General features: G+C 41.0%; 1 protein-coding gene across 1 annotated transcript; it reads right to left on the reverse strand.

The window, feature by feature from the left end:
• Window positions 1–618: 618 nt before the first annotated feature.
• On the reverse strand, window positions 619–21,516 carry LOC105475095 (betaine--homocysteine S-methyltransferase). Its single transcript, XM_071098781.1, has 8 exons — window positions 21,360–21,516; window positions 17,288–17,420; window positions 13,848–13,966; window positions 12,482–12,673; window positions 11,676–11,823; window positions 7,027–7,209; window positions 5,196–5,424; window positions 619–1,973 (listed from the first exon to the last, which is right to left on the reverse strand). Exons 1-8 carry the CDS (start codon window positions 21,390–21,392, stop codon window positions 1,790–1,792), a joined length of 1,221 nt encoding a protein of 406 aa, XP_070954882.1. The 5' UTR covers window positions 21,393–21,516; the 3' UTR covers window positions 619–1,789.
• Between the last annotated feature and the right edge of the window lie 742 nt (window positions 21,517–22,258).

Below are 22,258 nucleotides of genomic sequence, written 5' to 3' on the forward strand. Positions count from 1 at the left end.
GGTCATATGCAGCCTCTGAAAGTTGTGCTGCTTTGGCTCTGTTTCTATGCATTGGGGGATTAGGGGTGGATTATTAACTCTCAGTAAGAAAATTCTGGCAATTTCTTTGCCTTTCCATTTATTTATTTATTTGACAGAGTCTCGCTCTGTCTCCCAGGTTGGAGTGCAGTGGTGCAGTCTCGGCTCACTGCAGCCTCCACCTCCCAGGTTCAAGTGATTCTCATGCCTCAGCCTCCCAAGTAGCTGGGACGACAGGTGCATGCCACCACACCCAGCTAATTTTTGTATTTTTAGTAGACACGGGGTTTCACCATGTTGGCCAAGCTGGTCTTGAACTCCTAACCTCAAGTAATCCACCCACCTCCCAAAGTGCTGGGATTACAGGCGTGAGCCACCACACCTGGCCTATTTTTGTTTTCTAGAATTCCCTGTCTGGCTCTCCAGAAAGAGCCAGTAGGGCCTCTTTTCCTTTAAAATACTGCCACCTGCTCCTTTAAAATTCCAGCATACTTGTGAAGTAGGTTTTTCTTTTAAATAGGTGAAGAAATTGAGGTATAGAGGTTTCACGTAAGACTTAGCAAATTGTAGAACCAGGATAAGAATAAAATACAAGCAATATAGTCTCATTGCTCTTCTTTTTAATAGCTGAAAAGAATTACAATTTCAAAACAGTTCAAACAATTCAAGAATGTTTAGAAAGCAGCATGACCTCTTTTCTAATACACTGAGGGTAGCCATGTTTCTTCTAATAGTCTTGTATCTTCAGGCTTGAGCTCTTGTAGGAGAGTAGATATTAATTATCAGAGAAAAATATCGTAGTTCTCAATCTAGGAAACCAGGCTAGAGTTTAGAGAATCTCTACTTTTTTCTTATTATATTTTTTAAAAGCTACCAACTAACACAAGCTCACTCTGCTTAGCCTTATGGCCCAGAGGCATCCAGTGTTGACCAGGTTGGAGAGGGCTGAAATATCCATCTCTCCTCCCTCCTCCCCATTGGTCTATGTCTTTTACTGGTAGAAAAGTGGGTCAGGAAACAGAAGAACTCTGGAACTCTGAGAGCAGGACTCTGGGTATTGGATATTTATTGATCAAGTCTCATATGACTGACCTGCTTATAAGAATAAACTTAAACAGGATGGTCTCCTTATCTGAAGTGTCCTACAGCAATGTTTTTCAAACTGTGAATCCAAACCCAGTAGTGGGTCATAAAAATCCATTTGAAAGGTCTCAACTAGTGTGTTTTGTAAATGAAATAGAATGAAAAGGAATGGAACAGAAAATGCTAGGATGGATCACACATTTAATTTTGACAGTAAGATGTGATGTGTTTTCTGGGTCATTATATAAATTGTGTTTCTTACTAAGGGTCATGTTCAAAAGAGTTTAGAAGACCCTTTCCATAGCACTTTCTGTCCCTGGCTGGTTGCTGAGTTCTTTATGACAGTTCATGTCTCATCCTCTTTGCTAGCCTACCAACTTCTTTAAGTGGGATTAACATCTGAATTACTTTTCCTGTGCTCCAGTGATTTCCATAATACCTTACACAGAGTGGGTGCTTAGTGAACCTGTTCAAGATTTACTTTGTACTTATTTTGCTCCTAAGAAAACTTCTAAAACATACTTTAAAATTGTCAAGTGCTATTTGTAATTCTATTTTGTTCAGGTAATAGCAATAATATGTGTAGGATGGCATTCATGAAAGCACTGCTTTTTAACCCTCTTTTCCTTATTTGTAGGAACTGTGGCTCAAACACCTAGAAATTCATCAAAAATAGCCTCCATTGAGGTTACTGTGATTTGAATTTTTGTTTTTCAAAGAGCTCTTTCAGCTGCTGCTCAGTTGTGGCTTCTTTCTGCTGCATCAGCTCGGCTGTTCCTTTGGTCACTCCCCAGCCATCTGGCTTTGACATTGAGGGGTTGTATGGCCGGCCCGAGGCTATCCGAAGATTCTCCCAGTATTCCTTCCTGGCCCTGTGTGAACAAAACACATGACATCAGACTCCTCCCCTAGCTTTGGTCTTTATGTCATGGAACCATTTAAAAATTATATAATATTTTAAATAATTTCATGCAGCACACAAAGTTGCCTATCAGACATTAAAAAGCAAAGGTGTCAATCTCAGCCACCTGTGTGGACAGTCTGTGGTTGTTTGGCTTCATCATGATTCCTGACTCCAAATTTATATGCTACTGATAAACAATCATTTGCTTACACTTATCCACACATTAATACTTAACAGGAAAAGTATGACATACCATTAACACAGTGAAAAAATTATGTGCTCAGGGTAACTAAGCAGCCCACTAGCATCACTAGAATACCCGTGGCAGCTGCTGAACAGCAACAACCAACAGCGGCAGGCTTTCTCTACATCCGTGATGCCGTGTTTTCATTAAAAGGTTACTGTACATTGTATTTTACCTCTATAGATGAGAAGAAACATCAGAAGCAGTGGAGGGACTGGGAAGCGGTCCATTCTGCTGGATGGCTTTTTACAGTGTTTCCTCTAGAGGCATCTGCCTCATTAACAACGGTTTTTGGCCGGGCACGGTGGCTCAAACCTGTAATCCCAGCACTTTGGGAGGCCGAGACAGGCGGATCACGAGGTCAGGAGATCAAGACCATCCTGGCCAACACGGTGAAACCCCGTCTCTACTAAAAAATACAAAAAACTAGCCGGGCAAGGTGGCGGGTGCCTGTAGTCCCAGCTACTCGGGAGGCTGAGGCAGGAGAATGGCCTGAACCCAGGAGGCGGAGCTTGCAGTGAGCCAAGATCCGTCCAGGGCACTCCAGCCTGGGCGACAGAGCAAGACTCCGTCTCAAAAAAAAAAACCAAAAATGGTTTTTGTCCTAGAAGGCGCCCTTTGATGTAAAAACTGATATGATTTCTTGTTCTGTTATAAATGCATATTGAGGGAGCCGTCTTTGGATTCTAAGAGTGCATCCATTAAAACACACATTAATCCGGACTTTAAAATCCACCCCTTCCCCTCAATCTGTAAGTCTAAAATTACTTTGAATTTCTTTTTTGAGACAGGGTCTCACTCTGTCACCCTGGCTGGAGTGCAGTGGTACGATCTTGGCTCACTGCAACCCCCGCCTCCCAGGTTCAAGTGATTCTCCTGCCTCAGCCTTTTGAGTAGCTGGGATTGTAGGTCTACACCACCATATCCAGCTAATTTTTGTATTTTTTATAGAGACAGAGTTTCATCATGTTGCCCAGGCTGGTCTCAAACTCCTGAGCTCAAGTGATTCGCCCACCTTGGCTTCCCAAAGTGCTGGAATTACAGGTGTGAGTCACTATGTCCACTTTGAATTTCTTCTTTTAATATATGCACAGGAAAAATTTGGGATAGGAGTACTGTCTATTCCACTTACACTACCTCTCCTTCCTCACATCCTCATGAGCCAGCTGAGTTCACCTTGGTTGTTCTTCCCCAAACCCTGGAAAACTTCTGCACCTCTCACTCTTCCGGTTCCACTTCTGCCCTTCGATTTCCTTTGCTTCCTTCTGGCTCAGGCCTCAACCTGTCTGCTGTCCCTCCTAGCAAGTCTTCTTCACATGGCAATTACAACTTGCTGACTTTCTAATCTAACCTTGCCCTGGACTACTTGAGACCCCACCCCAGGCTCCTCTTTGCCTTTGGGATGGGGTCTGACGTAACTCATGAGCACAAATAAAGAGGCTGCCTCCTCCTCCTTCTTCCAACAAATTCTGTCTCTGCTATTCTCAAATTTCTAGTTTCTCAATGTGTTATTCTCTTTCCACTTCTCAGTGCTTTCCTGAGGGTTGTTCCTCTAGCAATGTAATTCCTGTATCAGAATTCAACTCAGGCATCAGCTTTCTTATAAATCCTTCATGCACCCTCCCTCTGCCTTTTGCCCCATGGGACATTAGCTCAGGCCCTGCGCACCTGTGCACATCTTCATCCTTGGACTTACTGTATTGGACATTACCTGTTTATCATTCTGCCTGCTAGATTGTTAGCTCCTTGTTTAGCTTGCTACCTCAGCATCCACAACAGCATCTGACAGATAGTTGTGCTCTGTTAATAGCTGCTGAACAGAGTGAAACTGCTACCTTTGCTTGCAGCACCCGTCCTCTACCTGCTTCCTAGTTCTCTATATGGTAGAAGCCTATTGAGCCTTCAAAAGCCAGCCCCAAAACCCTTCTTTTAAAATATCTTTCTGGTAGGCAAAGATAGTCATTCTCTTCTTTTGTTACTTTTCTATCCATACATCTACTAAAGCAGCTACCACAGTATAATACATTGGCTTGCGTATTTGTTTACCCAGTAGACTGTGAGTCTCTAAGCCACAGCTTTTCATTTCTGTATTCCTACTGCCCTGCCCAGTGCCTGACATAAATTTTTTTACTAGTATATTATTCATCTTCCCCATTGGAATGTAAAATCTGAGGGCAAGGACCTTGCCTGTCTTATTTGCCACTGTATTCCCAGCTCTGAAAATCACGCTTGATACAGTATTAGCTTTACTTAAGTGATCCTTAACTCTTAAAAATCAATGCAATTTAAGATTATTGTGCACCACATTAATGGTAATTTACTAGAGCACGAAATCACATTTCATTGCCACTTACATTTATTTACATTCTATATTCTTTTTTTTTTTTTTTTTTTGAGACAGAGTCTCATTCTGTTGCCCAAACTGGAGTGCAGTGGCGTGATCTTGGCTCACTGCAACCTCTGCCTCCCAGGTTCAAGCAATTCTTATGCCTCAGCCTCCCAAGTAGCTGGGATTACAGACGTGCACCACTATGCCCAGCTATTTTTCTTTTTTTTTTTTTGTATTTTTAGTAGAGATGGAGTTTTGCCATGTTGCCCATGCTAGTCTCAAACTCCCGAGATCAAGTGATCTGCCTACCTTGGCCTCTCAAAGTGCTGGGATTACAGATGTGAGCCACTGCATCCAGCCTATATTTTTACTTTTTTTTTTTTCTTTTTTTAGTTATTTTTCTTTTCAAAATCCAAAATCAGGCCAAATACATTCTATATTCTTAAAACAATCTCCAGAAAACACCTAATAAGGATGCTTTATAAACATCTCTGGGAGAGAATTTGGGGATGACTGATTCTTCATCATCACACAACAAATTCGCTGCGCTCTTCTAAATGGCCCCACTTGAACATATTCATAATCTAAATTAGTTTGGGATAGTAAAAGACGCTTACCTTGCTCTAACCCAGGGTTTGGTGTGCATGTCCAAACCACTTCCCCAGCTGCCATGTTTTTCTGAAGCTGGTGGCAAAAAGCCCCTTTCTGGGGCCAGCTCCTCTGCAATTGCCCTGATGTGGTAGGGCTCAAATCCACAGCACCCGCCAATGTACCGGACCCCCAGGTTGTAGGCTTCTCTGGCGTATTTTTGAATATCCCATCTGGTGGCAACTCTGGGTTCCAGTCCTGTAATAAGTGGCATTATGCCATTAGGCATTATACATTCCTTTCATAAAAATTCAAGATAAGTAGTTACAAGTATGTAATTTTCAATAAATGAATTGTTTTCAATATTCAATTCTTGCATTTAAGAAAAACTTTGCTACTTTGTGTTATATGTTCACTTTTACATGCTGTGGTATCCAGTCTTCAGGAGAGTCCCAAATGACCTCTGCCTTTTGATGTTTTTCCCTTTGTGCAGTCCCCTCTTGCATTATAACAGGGCTGGTCTGTGAGATCCATAGAATATGGCAGAACAGGCATGTGACTTCAGAGGCTAGACTATACAAAACATTATGGTTTCTGCCTTGTACTTTCTTGGAGCACTCACCCTGGGGAAAGCCAGCTGCCATGTTGCAAGCATCACATGTTGCAAGCATGTTTTCCAGCATCACAGTGAAAAGGCCCATGAGCTGAGGAACTGAGGCCCCCAGTCAACAGACAGCAAGAAACTGACACTAACTCCCAAAAGCCAATTAAGTGAGCTTGGAAGTAGATCCCCCAGCTCCCATCAAGCCTTCGGATGATAATAGCCCTGGCCAATATCCAGACTCCAACCTCTTAGGAGACCCTGAACCAAAACCACCTAGTTATGCTATCCCTGAATTCTTGACCTGGAGAAACTGTGAGATAAGAAGTGGTTTTTCAAGCTACTACATTTTGCATTAATTTAATGTGTTATACAGCAGTAAGTAACACAGATGCCTTAACTATCTTCCTTCGTGGTTCCTCCAAAGTGATTGTATTTTATAGTATCTTACTTGCCTAAGGGAGACAAATGCCTTGCCTTTCTTCCTTCATGGTTCCTCCAAAGTGATTGTATTTTAAAATACCTTACTTGCCTAAGGGTCCCTATAAAATATAGGATAGGGTGTAAAGACCTTAGAAGGAAGTAGGCTGGGCATTCCCTGTCCCTGTTAACCACTCTGGCTTAATTTTTGACATCAACCCACCCCCTCTTCCCAAACCTGCTGGGAAACCTTTTCCTTCTCCCTGGACTGCAAGTATCCCCTCACTTCATCTGCTTGGCCTCTTCATTAAAACTTGTTATATAGTCACTTGATGATGGTATCTTGCCTGCAATCCCAAAACTCTGGAGTAGCTGAGCCATATTAAAAATTGGAGAAAAGGACCTTAGAGATAACTGGTCTAACCTTATTTTCCCAATAGGGAATTTGAGAGCTAGAGGAATTCAGAGATTTTCCTAAGGTGACAGGACTTAGCAACAGAGCTGGAACTAGAGCTAAATATCTGCTGATTCTCCCATGGGAGGGCATCCTCACCAACCCCAAAGTATGACTCATTGGTTGCCTATTTAGATACTGATTCACCTCAGGTTTTATATTTAAGTTCAGAGGTCTTTTTTGCTAGCCAGGACCATCCTTTCCTTCTGCTCTTCTCTAATACCCAAGGGGCTTTTGGCTGCAGGGACAGAAACCAGGGACAAAACATGAGGAGACACCAAGCCATCTCTTCACCATGACAAAAGATCTCTGGGTATAGATTTACTTGAGTTTACATGAATATCAAATGAAGATATTGAGATGATTTATCAAATGTTGGTCTTACCAAACGGGAATTCTGGGAGATCGATGAATCCTTGCTTGTTGCAGTCGGGAGTGTGGTAAGCCAAGGGCTGGCTCATCAGGTGAGCTTTCAGTCGGGCAGCCTCCAAGGCCTCTTTCATGAGCTTCACTGTTTGTAAACTAATGGTGGGGTCAAAGTGGCAGTTCACACCAATGATGGATGCTCCTGTGAGTGGGAAGAACATGATAGCCTTAGGGATGCACCACAAACCAGCAGGACCAGCTCTCCTCTCTTCATCAGGAATCAGGAAGCTTTTTTTATATTTTTAAGGCAAAGTCTTACTCTATCGCCCAGGCTGGAGTACAGTGGTGTGATCTCAGCTCACTGCAGCCTCCACCTCAAGCAATCAAGCAATCCTCCCACCTCAGCCTCCTAAGTTGCTGTGACTACAGGTGTATGCCACCATGTCTGGCTAATTTTTTTTTTTTTTTAAATAGATACGGGGTTTCACCATGTTGCCTAGGCTGATTTCGAGCTCCTGAGCTCAAGTGATCCAATGGCCTCCTAGACTGTTGGGATTACAGGCGTTAGCCACCATGCCCAGCAGGAAGATTTTAATTGGAACGATGAACTGGAAGCATAGCACTGGGTCCTCATTCCCCACAAACCTCTCTTACCTTTGAGTGAGAATGATTACTAGCAGGCAGGAAGCGCTTTCTGTGAAAAGTGCTTTGAAGAGTCTGGTATAATTGAAGTGTCATCTTTGTTTGTTTGTTTGTTTGTTTGAGACAGAGTCTTGCTCTGTTGCCCAGGCTGGAGTGCAGTGGCGCGATCTCAGCTCACTGCAGCTTCCGCCTCCCAGGTTCAAGCAATTCTCCTGCCTCAGCCTTCTGAGTAGCTGGGACTACAGGCACATGCCACCACGCCGGGCTAATTTTTGTATTTTTAGTAGAGACAGGGTTTCACCATCTTGGTCAGGATGGTCTCCATCTCCTGACATCATGATCTGCCCACCTCAGCCTCACAAAGTGCTGGAATTACAGGTGTGAACCACCACGCCCAGCCCTGTCCATCTTTTTTCAAAACAAAAATTATTAGTTTTTTTAAACTTCAAATTTTAGTAGTCAAACTTTCAATGTTTGACATTATGTTGCAAGCACAATAATTTTTCAACACTCCCAGCTGCTAGATTACACCTGTGTTTATCATACTGCTTAACTTGAGGTGTAAATAAATGTTCCTTTTCACCAGGCCAGCTTAATAAGTTCATTAGCCTTCTTGGGCACAGCAGCAGAATGTAATTTAGAAAAAAGTTTTTTAGACATGTGTTTTCTAGAAGGAATTTTGTGTCTAGGATTAATAGTTTGGGGAAAAAGAATCTCAAAAATCCTTTGACTTCAGCTACTCAATGTGGTTACTAACCTATTAGTCATTTTGACAAGCTTTTAATTTACATTGCAGCCTCCCCAGACTCACAACTATATGGGATTGTCTTCCTATAGTATTCTTGTAAAATTTGGTGTTGTGAAGTTTGATTTAGTGAGAACAAAATATGTTTTAGATATTCCATTTTCTTCAAAAACTTTCTTTATAGTCATTATGTTCTTAACTATATTTGGACCAAAGATGATTTACCATGGCAATCACTAGACATGATTTTGGAAGTTTCCTCCTCCAGAAGATTTGAGAGGGCATCATGACATAATAATTCTTTACTCTATCCTCTCAAAGTGGGAGGAATTCCCAAATAGGACTTTTCTTTCTTTCCTTTTTTTTTTCTTTTGAATTTTAAAAATTGTGGTAAAATATATATCATGTAAAACTAGGCATTTTAACCTTTTAAAAAATTTTTATTTTTGTAGATACAGGGCCTCATTATGTTGCCCAGGCTGGTCGTGAACTCCTGGCCTCAAACGATCCTCACACCTTTACCTTCCAAGGTGCTAGGATTATAGGCATGAGCCCCTGCATCTGGCCCATTTTAGCCATTTTTAAGTGGCATTAATTAGGTTCACAATGTTGTGCAACTATTATCACTATTTCCACATTTTTTTCGATACCCCAAAGAGAAACTGCACCCATTAAGGACTAACTCCTTATTTTCCCCTTCTGCTAGCCCCTGGTAACCTCGAATCTACTTTCTGTCTCTGTGGATTTGCCCATTCTAGATATGTCATATAAACAGAATCATATGATATTTGTCATTTTGTGAGTGGCTTAGTTTACTTAGCATGATGTTTCCAAGGCTCATCCCTGTTGTGGCATGTTTGAGAACTTCATTTCTTCTTATTGCTGCATGATATTTCATTGTATGGATACACCACATTTTGTTTTATCCATTCACCTGTTGATGAACTCTGAGGTTGTTTCTAAAGGACTTTTTTGGGCCAGGTGTGGTGGCTCATGCCTGTAATCCTAGCACTTTTAAACTTCCTTTTCTGTTCTAGACTTTCAATACCATCTATACCCAGATCTCTCTCTCTTACCCTGACCTTCCCATTGGGCTCCAGACCTGAATATTGTGGATATATACAAGTTTCCAGAAGTAAATATACTTGTATGTGTGTGTGTGTATACATATGTATCCAGAATATGTGTGTGTGTATATACATATACTTGTATGTATAGATATACTTGTATGCTACATATATGTATATATATTCATCAGATTGTGTATACATATACTCACAAGTATATATATCCACAAAATCCAAGTCTGGAACCCAGTAGGAAGGTCACTGATATCAACTAAGCTATAAACTGTTGAAAACCTTTGGCTACCTTTTTTTTTGGATGTTGTGCTGCCAGAGTTTCTCTTTCCTTGCTGAACTTCATTCTATTAATAAATTAATAATATGTTGGCTATTTATTGGATGTCTTTTAGGTATAAGCCTCCTTGCAAGAGATTATAGAGAAGTAGAAATAGAGGACATTGTTCCTGACATCAACGATTTTATAATTTAGCACAGGGTTTTCCAAGGTTTGGTCCATGAAAATAATGTTCCATGATCAATTAAGTTAGGAAGTAGCTGTTCACTACATCACCTTCTTGAAGACTAGGAATATATGTGAACATACCAAAGATTTTGATAAGTTCCACAGTAAAGATACCTGCTTAAGGCTGGGCGCGGTGGCTCACACCTGTAATCCCAGCACTTTGGGAGTCTGAGGCAGATGGATCATAAGGTCAGGAGTTCGAGACCAGCCTGGCCAACATAGTGAAACCCCGTCTCTATTGAAAAATACAAAAAATTAGCTGGGCATGGTGGTGGGTGCCCGTAATCCCAGCTACTCGGGAGGCTGAGACAGGAGAATCGCTTGAACCTGGGAGGCGGAGGTGGCAGTGAGCAGAGATCACGCCATTGCACTCCAGCCTGGGCGACAGTGTGACAAGACTCTGTCTCAAAAAACAAAACAAAACAAGATATCTGCTTAATTCGGTTCAGCGCAGCCTTTTCTAAATGTAGTTAACCCCAGAACCCTGTTAACATTCTCACTGACTGGAAACTAGACTGAGGCTATTCTTAATGAGTGGTATAAACAGCAGATGTTACAATTGCTGAGAGGAAAAAGTGATCACTTGGGGTAGGAAAAATTATGTAAGGATACATGGAAGTATAATTTGAACTAAACATTGGAAGATGGACTAAATTTACTAGACAGATTATTTGTTAAGGACCTATTATGTGCTACATGCTACGCTAGACACAGGATACTCAGTACTGAACTAAACAGACAGTCTCTGCATTTATGGATCTTATAATCTAGTGAGGGAGTCAGCCATTAAACAGTTAAACAAATGAGATAAGTGAGAAGTGCTATGAAGAATATAAACAGGATACAGCGATATAAAAAATTGTAGCCATCTACTCTGTACAGAATGAGGGAAGAATTAGATGCAGGCCATGCATTCATTCCAATTAACAATGGGGATAATGAAGGCCTCCTCTGATCTTTCTACAAAAAGTTAACTTGCCTCTCCCCTAGTTGTTGTATTTCCCCATGAAAAATTATGATTATACAATTTTGTCCCTAAATCTAAATATTTGTTATTATTAATGACAAGTATGAAAGTTATTTTCACGAAAAATCAGGAATTGGGTAAAAATCAGAGATTAAACAAAATGCTAGTCAAAATTTCTCTATTATACAAAGTGAGTCAGGCTTTTTCCCTGACAATTATTTTCTGGGTTTAAAATGGGGCAGTTTTGAAAACAGTCTGTGGGTTTCTTCTAAATGAAATGAAACCCAATATTTGGAATGGATTTACAATTATACAAAAGATATACTGGGTTGTCAGTGTTTTATATCAAAGGATTTTCTGATTTATTATACCAATTATAAAAAGCAAAATATACTAGTAATTTATGAGACTGAAAAACTTTGGCAAACAGGGCAACTAACTTAAAAGTTATTAATGTTTAAAGACCTTACTTGTAGATGTTAAACCTCCAGCTAGGGCTAGTTGCTCCTTTCAGAAGCCTGGTGTGTGTGTGTGCATGTGTGTATGCGTGTGTGTGTATTTTTAAAACTTTTTTCCATCTGGGATTCAATAATATCAATATTCTTACAAAAGTAAATTAATGGTTTTTATGTTAACGAAAGTAGTATACACTGATTCGTAGACAGATGTGCACTCGCGTGTTCTTTTAAGACTTACTAATCACAAACTGATTGAAATCTGTCATCACCTGCTTTCACCAGGCGCACTGCACACTCGCCGGGGGGCACGCCATGCAAATCTCCTTCCGGGCCAATGCACATGGTTGCTGCCACAGGTTTACCAGATGCTATCAAGGTTTCAACTGCCCACACAGCTTCTTCAACATGTTCAAAATACTGGAATCAGTTAAGGTTAGAGTACTTTTAATATCGTTTCTCCCAAAACAATTTTTTTTTTTTTTAAAGACAGAGTTTCGCTCTTTCACCCAGACTGGAGTACAGCTCACTGCAACCTCCGCCTCCCATTTTCAAGCAATTCTCCTGCCTCAACCTCCCAAGTAGCTGGGATTACAGGCGCCCACCACCATGCCCAGCTAATTTTTGTATTTTTAGTAGAGACGGGGTTTCACCATGTTGGCCAAGCTGGTCTCAAACTCCTGACCTTGTGATCCACCTGCCTTGGCCTCCCAAAGTGCTGGGATTACAGGCGTGAGCCACCACACCCAGCCTCTCCCAAAACAATTTGAAAACGTATTCTATTGCTTAAAAACTTCATTATTACTGTTTTCAAACTTTGAATTGTGACCCATTAGCATTTTTTAAATGAAATAGAATGATTTCTTACTATAAATTGCAGTCAAAAAGTTGGAAAAACACCATATCAGATTAACTGAATCAAATTTATCAGAAGCCCTGAATTGGGAAACGATTTCAAAAACTAAATGTTACTATTACTAGTTATGATCGTCACCTAACCCCACACAGTACTCTTGAAAGCCAAAGGTAGAGAAAATGTACTAGGTGTATTTGTCTTATCTTTCACATTATTCTTTACCTCTGCAATCAAGAAGTCCACGTTCTTCTTCATAAAGACCTCTAACTGTTGCAGAAATACTTTTTTGACTTCAGTTTCACTCTTGCAGCTAAGGTATGAAGGTGTCTGACTCACTCCTCCTGCTACCAAAGCATCTCCTTCATCAGCCACTTGTCGGGCAATGTCGCAAGCAGCTTCATTGACTTTCTGCCCCTAAAATGGGTGAGTATATGAGACTTCTAAATTTTCATGTGAAATTGAAATAAAATTATTATTCAAACATTCACATCTTAGTTGTATATTTACAATAGTATCTTATTCCAGAAAATGACTGTTATGGAATAGTTCAAAGCTTTATACCAAGTTGAACAGTTTGCAATAACAATAACACTAATAATAGTGATAGTAACAATAAATATATATTATATATGACATTACATTATACCAAAGATGTGTGAGATGGTAAAAGTGTTTACATAGAAGGATGTTATCTGGTATCTTCCAGTGCCTAAGATGCACTTAGAAGAGTACCTAACAAATAGTAGTGGTGGTGATGATTTGCTTTTATGAAATTAAATTTAAATAACTATAGAATTCAGGACATTTTTGTATGTATATTCTCAATTAACAGATAAGTGCATAACGAATAAGGTCTTTTTTTTTTTTTTTTTTTTTTTGAGACGGAGTCTCGCTCTGTCACCCAGGCTGGAGTGCAGTGGCCGGATCTCGGCTCACTGCAAGCTCCGCCTCCCAGGTTCCCGCCATTCTCCTGCCTCAGTCTCCCGAGTAGCTGGGACTACAGGCGCCTGCCACCTCGCCCGGCTAGTTTTTTGTATTTTTTAGTAGAGACGGGGTTTCACCGTAGGTCTTTTCTAATTATTTAGACTTTAAAAGTTGTTTGTTATGCTCAACAAACAAAAAGCTCCCCAAACCTAGCACTGTATACTCATGGAATTTTGGAAACCTCAGCCTTGATGGGGTAAAGGGGTTGGTCCAACATCACAAAGTAGATGTGGTTGAGTCAGGCACTATTCCAGGTTTACTTATTTATTATGCCTACGATCTTTCCTCTAGCCATGCTACATTTAAAAACATTAAGGATGAAAGAATTTGTAAGGATGCCCAATTTACTCAGCAACTTAGGAGACTAGGAGAATCATTAATCATTAAATACCTCTTCTTTCATCTGCTTTGCTAAATGCCTCTTTGTTAATTTTGGGGATTACAGCTAAATAAAACCTAAGGCTATTATTCACGCCTCTCATTTTTGTATTATTAGAAATAAAACAAAACTCTGAAGAGGCTGAACCCTTTTCTCTATGGGAGCTTTGTTGATGCAATGGGTCAACAATATCCTTCTAAAAGTTCCACAGCTGGTTTTACTCACAGATATCTTCTCTAAGACATAGTTTCCCCTGTTCTCCAGCTTGTCTTCACTCGCATAGAAGGTGAAGGTCTGCATGACATTTGAGCCAGCTCTGAGGAACTCTCGATGAAGCTGGCGAACTGGGAGAGCGAAAGAGGAAAGGTATAATTTCTGTTTATTAACCCACAGTGTTTTCAAATGGCTCTCAGATAAACAAGCAGGAAAATAACTGCTTGAATTTCTGGTTGCTTGACATTTGCACATCTTAGGGGTAGATGAGAGGTAGATCTGAAGTCTCTTGGCAACTCCTGCAAATCTGCTGTGACTAGATGAATGAGTGGCCAGGGGATGCTCATATTCCTGTATTTGCTCATCTTGTTCATTGTTTACTTTGTTTATCATTCATTGACTGTATTTGTGGATGGCACCCACGGACACAAGTATCCTGTCTTTGGACAACTTTACAGTCTGTCTAGAAATAACTAACTACAGCACTGCATGGTTGGGTTATGCAGGAAGAAGGGATCATTTCTACCCAGGACATGGGGCAAGGAGGTCCGAAGATGAGGAATTATTTGAGCTGCACTTGGAAGAATTCTGTGCTATTGCCAGGCAGAGAAGGTGGGGAAGGGAATTCTCTCCAGAGAGAACAGCCTGAGCAAAGATAATAAGGCAGGAACAGGCATAGCATTTGGGGGAATGACAAGTACTTTGAATGGCTGGAGTTCATGAATCAGGGAAATATTTAGTTTTTAAGCAACTGGATGATGTGATTAGTACAGTCTTTTCAAAAGATAATTCTGGTAGCAGGGTGAAATAAGAATTGGAGCAGGATTTCCAAACACAGATCCACGGATGCATGCCAAATGGCACGGTTTTTTTTTTGTTTTTTGTTTTTTTTTTTTGAGATAGTTTTATTCTGTCACCCAGGCTGGTGTGCAGTGATGTGATCTTGGCTCACTGCAACCTCTGCCTCCTGGGTTCAAGAAATTCTCTTGCCTCAGCCTCCCGAGTAGCTGGGACTACAGGCGCCTGCCACCACGCCTGGTAATTTTTTGTATTTTCAGTAGAGGCAGGGTTTTGCCATGTTGGCCAGGCTGATCTTGAACTCCTGACCTCAAGTGATCTGCCCGCCTTAGCCTCCCAAAGTACTAGGATTATGGGTGTGAGGCCTCCAAATGGCAAAGTTTTATCAGCTGGAGGAATATGGTGGGATTTTTTTTCCCATATAGCTAAATGTATTCAGTTTAATAAATTATCATTTGTTTTAAAATAGCTGTCCTAAGCTATGGTTGCCTATTAGATCCCCTGCAAACTTTTTTTTAAATTATGGATTGGAATGTCAAATCCACAGATATTCTGATTTAATTGGTTTGGAGTGAGACATAGGCATCTTCTTTTAAAAGTTTCCCCAACCCATCTTTGTTTTCAGCCTTGTCAAAAACTGCCATTGTAAGATAGTGGAAAAAAAACTCCTTTTATAAAATGACAGTGAAACTTAGATGATGGTTGTTTTTGTTAGGAGAATTAACTGGGCAAAGTAAGAAATCAGCATGCTATTAATATATCAGCTCCTGAAAATTATTTTGAAATTTCAGAGGTTTATGAAATCCAAAGGTCCAGGAGCAACTATATGAGAGGCTAGGAAATTGCTAGGACGCTGAAGTTCTTAGCCCTTGGGACTAACACAGGAGATGAGTCTATACTCATCTCTTGCATCCCAGAGGCCTAGTACAGTAGAGTGCCTGGAACATAGAAACCTTGGTTTTTGTTTGTAAATAGATGAATACATAAGTGAAAAAAGCTTTTAAATTTTAGAAAATGGATTTGTAAGCTTGTAGTCATTTTCCATGATTTTTTTAATCATAGAAAGTTCTCAGTGGGACCTCAAAAGCATCCCTAAATTAGTGGGCTTCAAACTTGTTTTATAATAACAGAACCAATTAAAAATATAGGGAGTCCCATATATCAGTCAGATAAACCCAGAGCTGCTGTGGTTGGAGAGGACAGAAAGGCCTATATACTAGGTTTCTGGACGCTGGGAAGAAATGGTTTATAACTATGAAGTCCACTTACGTGGTCCTTGGGTGGATTTCCAGAGGTTTCATGAAAAAACCCTGGAAATGTGTGCAAATTGTTATGTATAAATACATTTTACAGTGCAGAAGGTCTATAAACTTTTATCAGATTTTTCCATAGGGCAGTGATCTCAAACAGTTGAAGACAACTCCTCACTCTTGATTATTCATCATGCTTCTAAAACTGCAGTAATTCTCTAAGTATGATCCATCTTAGAGTCACCTGGGGGCAATTATCAGAAAGGCAGATTCCTCAAACTCTTCCAGACCCCAATAACCTGAATTCATTGCTGAATTAAAACTGCTTCCATTGGGTGCAAGAACCATAACTTTGGGCATGAACTTTAGCAAGAGAATGAGGCTGGTAATTTCTGAGTATCCTTTCACCTACATTTTCCTGATCACAAGGTTCCTAGGTTCATCCTCTAACCCATAATATGATAGGACTAGTCCCTTTTACACAATGATGTCACCTATACTAATTGATTACCTTCATTTTGTGGCCTTAACTCCTCATTATATTACTTATTTTAACATCATAGAAGCTAAGTATACATTGATACATGATTACATATGTACATAGCATAGTTGGAGATTAGCCTTATAGATTTAGCTTGAGAAATGCAAGTTTTTGAAATTCCACAGTAAACTCTAAAAGGTCGAATAAAATTCTGAAGTATTTCTTCAGTTGGGTAAGTTTGCAGCAAAACCATTTGGGGGCAAAATATGACCTGAACCAACATGAAGGTATTGATAAACATGTTTCAGTTAGTAAAGGTAGTCATATATTTTGATGCAAAAATGTATTAATGTGTTTCAATGGGGGCTGCTTCAGGGTCCATTGGGAGTGTTACATAATATGCTACTGTATTAACTTTCTAACATCCCCAGATTCCTGGATTCCAAGACACATTTGGCCCCAAAATGTGGTTTGGACAGGGGATTGTGGGCCTGTAGCATAACCACTCCTTTCTTGTTGCCTAGAACATGAAAAAGTCAGGCCCAGGCACCGGATATATAAAAATGTTGCAGGTGAGGTCCAGCTTGCAGGAAGACTCTTCGGGGTTTCCATCAATTCTAGCTACCACTTAGTCTCAATTACAAAAGCACTGCAAATACACACAATCATTTGCATAAAATAGCTCAAGCGATCCCCCTGCCTCAGCCTCCCAAGTAGCTGTGACTACAGGCGTGCACCACCATGCCCAGCTAATTTTTTAAAAAACTTCTGAGAGACTGGGTCTCCCCGTGTGCCCAGGCTGGTCTTGAATTCCTGGGCTCAAGTGGTCTTCCCACCTCAGCCTCCTGAGTTGCTGGGATTACAGGCGTGAACCACCACACCCGGCTCCTTTATGAGAACTTACAATAGAGCTCTGCACCAACCTGCTTCTGGGTGCTCCACAGCAGCTTCAGGAGTCCAGGGTCCTGCCTTTACGTAGCCCCTCTTCTCCAGTGCAAAGACAAACCCTCCATCTCCAATCACAATCTCTCCAGCATTTAAACGTTCTAGGATGCCCTAAAATTACAGATGAGGGAGGAAAAGGAGTTACTTGAGTGTTTAAGAGAATTTTCTATTTTTATTATTTTTGCTAATATATTCTTGGAGAGGCGTGGTTTATTTTAGAATTTTCAGAGAAAAATTTATATTTTATGTATACATTTATGGCTATCTATAAGACAAACAACCAGAATGCTCATAAAATAAACATTTGTGTATTCCTTTGTATGTGCTGGGGTTGCGGGGGTCTTTCAGAACATGTTAAAGAGTGTTTGAAGAATACCATGGGAGGTGTGTTTCAAGAACTATCTGCTGAGGGATTAAATGAAAAGATTTTGTTGTGAAGCCTCAAATCTGCACTTAAGCACAGATTCTTAAAATGGTAAATACTAGTCTTCTTACTCTATCAACAAGCTAAAGAGAGGGTTAAAATTGTTAAACAAGTTGAAATGGCATAGAATGCTTTTTTTTTTTCTTTCTTAGAGACAGGGTCTCACTATGTGCCCAGAGGAACTTGAACTCCTGGGCTCAGAAGATCCCCCAGTCTCACCCTCCCCAGCAGCTGAAACTACAGGCTCGTGCCACAGTGCCCAGCAATGCTATTAAGCCATTTTATTTTAAGACTGAAAAGGTGGCCAAATCACTCAAAGACTTCTATCTTTGATGTTAACATTGAGTTTCCGCAACAGTAGCTGTGCTATACAGACCAGGTTATGAGTGTGCGCATTCTGTACTCTATGATGAGAACAAGGAAGAAACCACTAAAGTATTTGTTGAATGATTTTCAGCCCAATCTCCATACTTATTCCATTTACAATACTGTGCAGTAATCACCCTGTTGTTCTATAGATAAATTTGGAATTAAGTATTTTGAAAGGGTTTTGTGAATTACAAAGTAATTCTCTAGTTTAATAGTTTTTTTTTGTAATTTCAAAGAATCATAGACTTTAAAAATAAATAGTATTCAATTCAACTGAGATCTCTCTCTCATTTCACAAATGAAAAATCAAGACCCAGAGTCCCTGAGTAATTTATACATGGTCTTCCAGATGGGGAGCATAGGGCTTCCTGACTCTTTTATGCTTAAATAATATCTATATTTGATTTTAAATGGGATTGGGGGTGGCGGGACAGCCCTGAAAAAAACTATATAGTGTAAAGGAATAACTTGGGATGTATTTACCTAGTGTGTTCCATTTACTACCAATAACAGTGGATAAAACAAAAGCTGACATAATAACAAGCATTCCAGAAATCTGTGAGAGGCAGTCACAGGATTTTGTATCCCAATTCTTTGCCGCCTTTTTAGAACCTCCCTCATTTTCATTCTCTTCCCCTCCACTGCCCCTTCCCATGCTATTTGGACAGCTGGTGCTCAGAGAGAGGAAACAATTGACATTTCACCAGACAGAAGCAAAGTGGTAGGATTATGCTGTGTGTTCCCTAATATACCTTTCAGATCAAAACATTTTCAAGCCATAATGTTGAAGCCATGTTATCTTCCAGGAGCCCATAAAATAACAAAGCACTACAAAAATATAAATGGCTCACATGTCATTTTGAAATCCAAACATTCGTCATGATTGCAATGTGTCTAAATGTCACATCTGAAAACTACAACTTTGATTATGACCTAATTAACAAGAACAACAATAATAAAATATATATATATTTTATTTATATATATACACTAAATATATATATTATATTTATATATATACTATAAATATTATATACTATATATAGTATAAATATATATAGTATAAATATATATACTATAAATATTATATTATATACTATATATAGTATAAATATATAAAAATATATATATTTTTAAGTATATATATTTATAAGTATAAATATATATAATATTTTTATATATACTAAATATATATATATATATTTAGTACCTCAACATTTTAATGTGCAGCATAGCTAAGGATCTGATGTTGGGTGGCAGGGTGGGTAGTGGCGATTCAACTACTATGTGGTTCATGCACTTGTTGAGTGATTCTCTGGAAATACTATCTCTTACATTCTATTGCATTTTAAAATTATCTAGACTTCAGGATTTTCTGTTCCCAAGCTAAACAGGCTTTTTTAAAAAACGGAATGTGCTATGAAAAAAATATACTGTTTTGTGAAAAAGTATTACAAAACAGTATGTGTAATATCAGCCCATTTTTGTTTAAAAAGTACATATTTGCCTCAACAACAAACTAGCAGAATATACACCAGAATTTAACAGGCACTGTTCTTTGTGCTTTCCCTAGTTGTTTATAATGAACATGTGCAAGCTTTGTAACATTTATTTTAATTTTAAACTCAAATGTGTAGACATCTTATTGTCCATATATTGTTTTAACACTGACATATGCATGGAAACAAGTTACTGAGGAAACTGTTTTTTTCCATCTTACATTCATCTGTTGCTTAGATAATTCTATAAAGATAATTCTTTAAAATGTTAGATTTTCTGAGTTTGAGTTTGGGGAATAAGTTAGAATTACATGGCTATGAGAATGGGGACAAACAAAAAATATCTATGTCTATATCTATATCTATAGGAATCATCCTTCCCAGTCTCTACGGACTATTAATTTAGTACATTTAGAGACTGGCGAGATTCTCACCCTCCTTGGACTGGTGACAGTCCATAGTCCTTTGCCATCTCAGCACCCACTCATGCCATCAACATGATGATGCATTTAGAATCTGTAACCGAATTGACCTTCTTCCTTGTGTAGAGGTCTTTTGATTTGGGAGGCCATCCCTTTAGAAACTGGACACACCTCAGCTGGTTCTCCAGCAGGGCAGGCACTGGGATGACAGCTGGACCTTTCTCACTGTTCTTACAGCCCAGAGGATGCAGTTGGCCTGGCCCCCTCTGCTGCCTCCCTACCATTTTCTGGGGGCCTCTGTCGTGCCAGGCCTGGGACTGGGCATTTTGATATCAAAAGGTCAAGTTTATTCCCTCCTCCCTCCATCCTTCTCTCTCTTCCCACCCGTCCAGTCTCATTCCACGGCAGTCAGTCCATCTATCCATCCGTTCGTTCCCCAAATTAGAGGAAGGCCTACCATCTGGACTGAAAACACTTCTCCCAACAAGCCACTGGGAAAGCCAAGAGATGGATTTTTTAATCTGGAGCTGGAATTGGGTTTTACAATTTCATCGACAGCCCTTCCTCAGTATCTTACAGCCACTCTGCCCATTTTTTCTTGAACCATGTTTTCGAGGCTGACATTTCGGATGACATTTTTCTGTCATCTCGGACATCAAATTGCCTGTGAAAATCTGCAATCACCCAACCAGCGCCTAGGCCTTGGGTACAGCTAGAACCCGGCGGGGAGGCGGCGACACCCGCGGTGCGGGTCCAGGAAAATGTCGGAACCAGCGCCACCCACTCCTCCCCGTTATGTGCGCGCCGGGTGCAGAGGGCGCTCGCAGCCGCCCCCGCAGACACAGATGCGGAGCGCGCCAGGCGCGCTACGCAGCTCAGTGCTGACAGGATATCGCGCCTGTGGGGCTAAAAGCAGTGTCTCTGGGGAGTTTTTTGGTCTTGGGGTGCCAGGTTCAGAAGGTATTGGGAGGCTTGGAGTTCTGGGGACACCCAGCCGTCGGGGATGGCTCAGAGGGTGCCTTTGGGTCTGAGGGGCAAGGATCACAGAAATCTGGGGCACACTCTGGTCCAAACGGGGCTGGGGCTGGAGGGGAGAGAGAGGCGCTCTGAGGCCGCCCTCTGAACGTGGGGCAGGCGTGGGGAGGCTCAGAGGCGCCTTGGGGTCCCTCTGGAGAAGTTCTGGAAGCTCATTCTGGTCTGAGGCTAAGGGAGGGGAGCGAGCAGGAGGATGATGGGTCGCAGGCAGGGTCCGAGGGCCCCTCTGCGCTCCCAGAGGCTGGGGTACAGAGCAGGTGGGAGGGGGAGGAGAGGGCCCGCGGGTCTCCTGGAGACTCACCTTCTTGGCCTTTTTGCCCCCAACGGGTGGCATCTTCGTGGTGTCCAGACAGGTGGTCGACACGGATGCGGACCGACTAGGCGAGCCTTCGCGCTGCGCAGCCCCGACCTGCTCCGAGTCCGCAGCCTGCCTCTTTATACCCGCAGTTGGGCGCGGGGAGGGCCTCCCAGCCACAGCGCGGGCCAGCGCGGGCCTTGGGCGGGAACACGCCCACCAGCCCTTCATCAGGCCCGCCTCCTGCTGGGAACCTAGCTTGCCAAGGAGGTGATCCAGATTGATCACCTGAATGGGTGGAACCACTGAAAAGTAAGATAAGAAAAAGCGATGTTGCCACTCGCTTAGATTTCAAACCTGCCTAGCGTCCCTTTTGCCTCTTCCACTTTTGCCCCGACCCTAACCGTCCTCTTGCTTGCCTGCACTATGGCCCACTTAGGCTGCCAGAGAGGCCTCTGAGAAGTCCATTCGATGCTCAAATATTTGTCAAAGGCCAAGGCGTCAAGATTATGGAATTTGGGGGATGGTCCTGGAAGATCTTCAGCCTGGAGTGTGATCTCCTGTGTGATATACATCCAGTATAACGGGACACAAATGCGGCTTTAATAGAAGAGTCCAATACTAACCCTGAATTGGCGGGTATGTTCAAAATGACCTTATACACCTATACCCAAACATGCCTTGCAGTTTCTAATAATACAGTAGTTTCTAATAAGAATATGTTTGTAATATTTAACAAGGACAGACTTTTAACATTTATAAATGGAAGCAGAAATGTACTTTGAAGACTTCAAAATTCAGCAGGAAAACGATATAAAAACATAGACATTAGAAAAACTGGAGGGAATAGAGATGTTAACAGTAGTTACCTATTGATGGCGGAATTAAGGCTAGTTTTATTTTAT

The sequence above is a fragment of the Macaca nemestrina genome, chromosome 6 (assembly GCF_043159975.1).
Source record: "Macaca nemestrina isolate mMacNem1 chromosome 6, mMacNem.hap1, whole genome shotgun sequence".
Taxonomy (NCBI): Eukaryota; Metazoa; Chordata; class Mammalia; order Primates; family Cercopithecidae; genus Macaca; species Macaca nemestrina.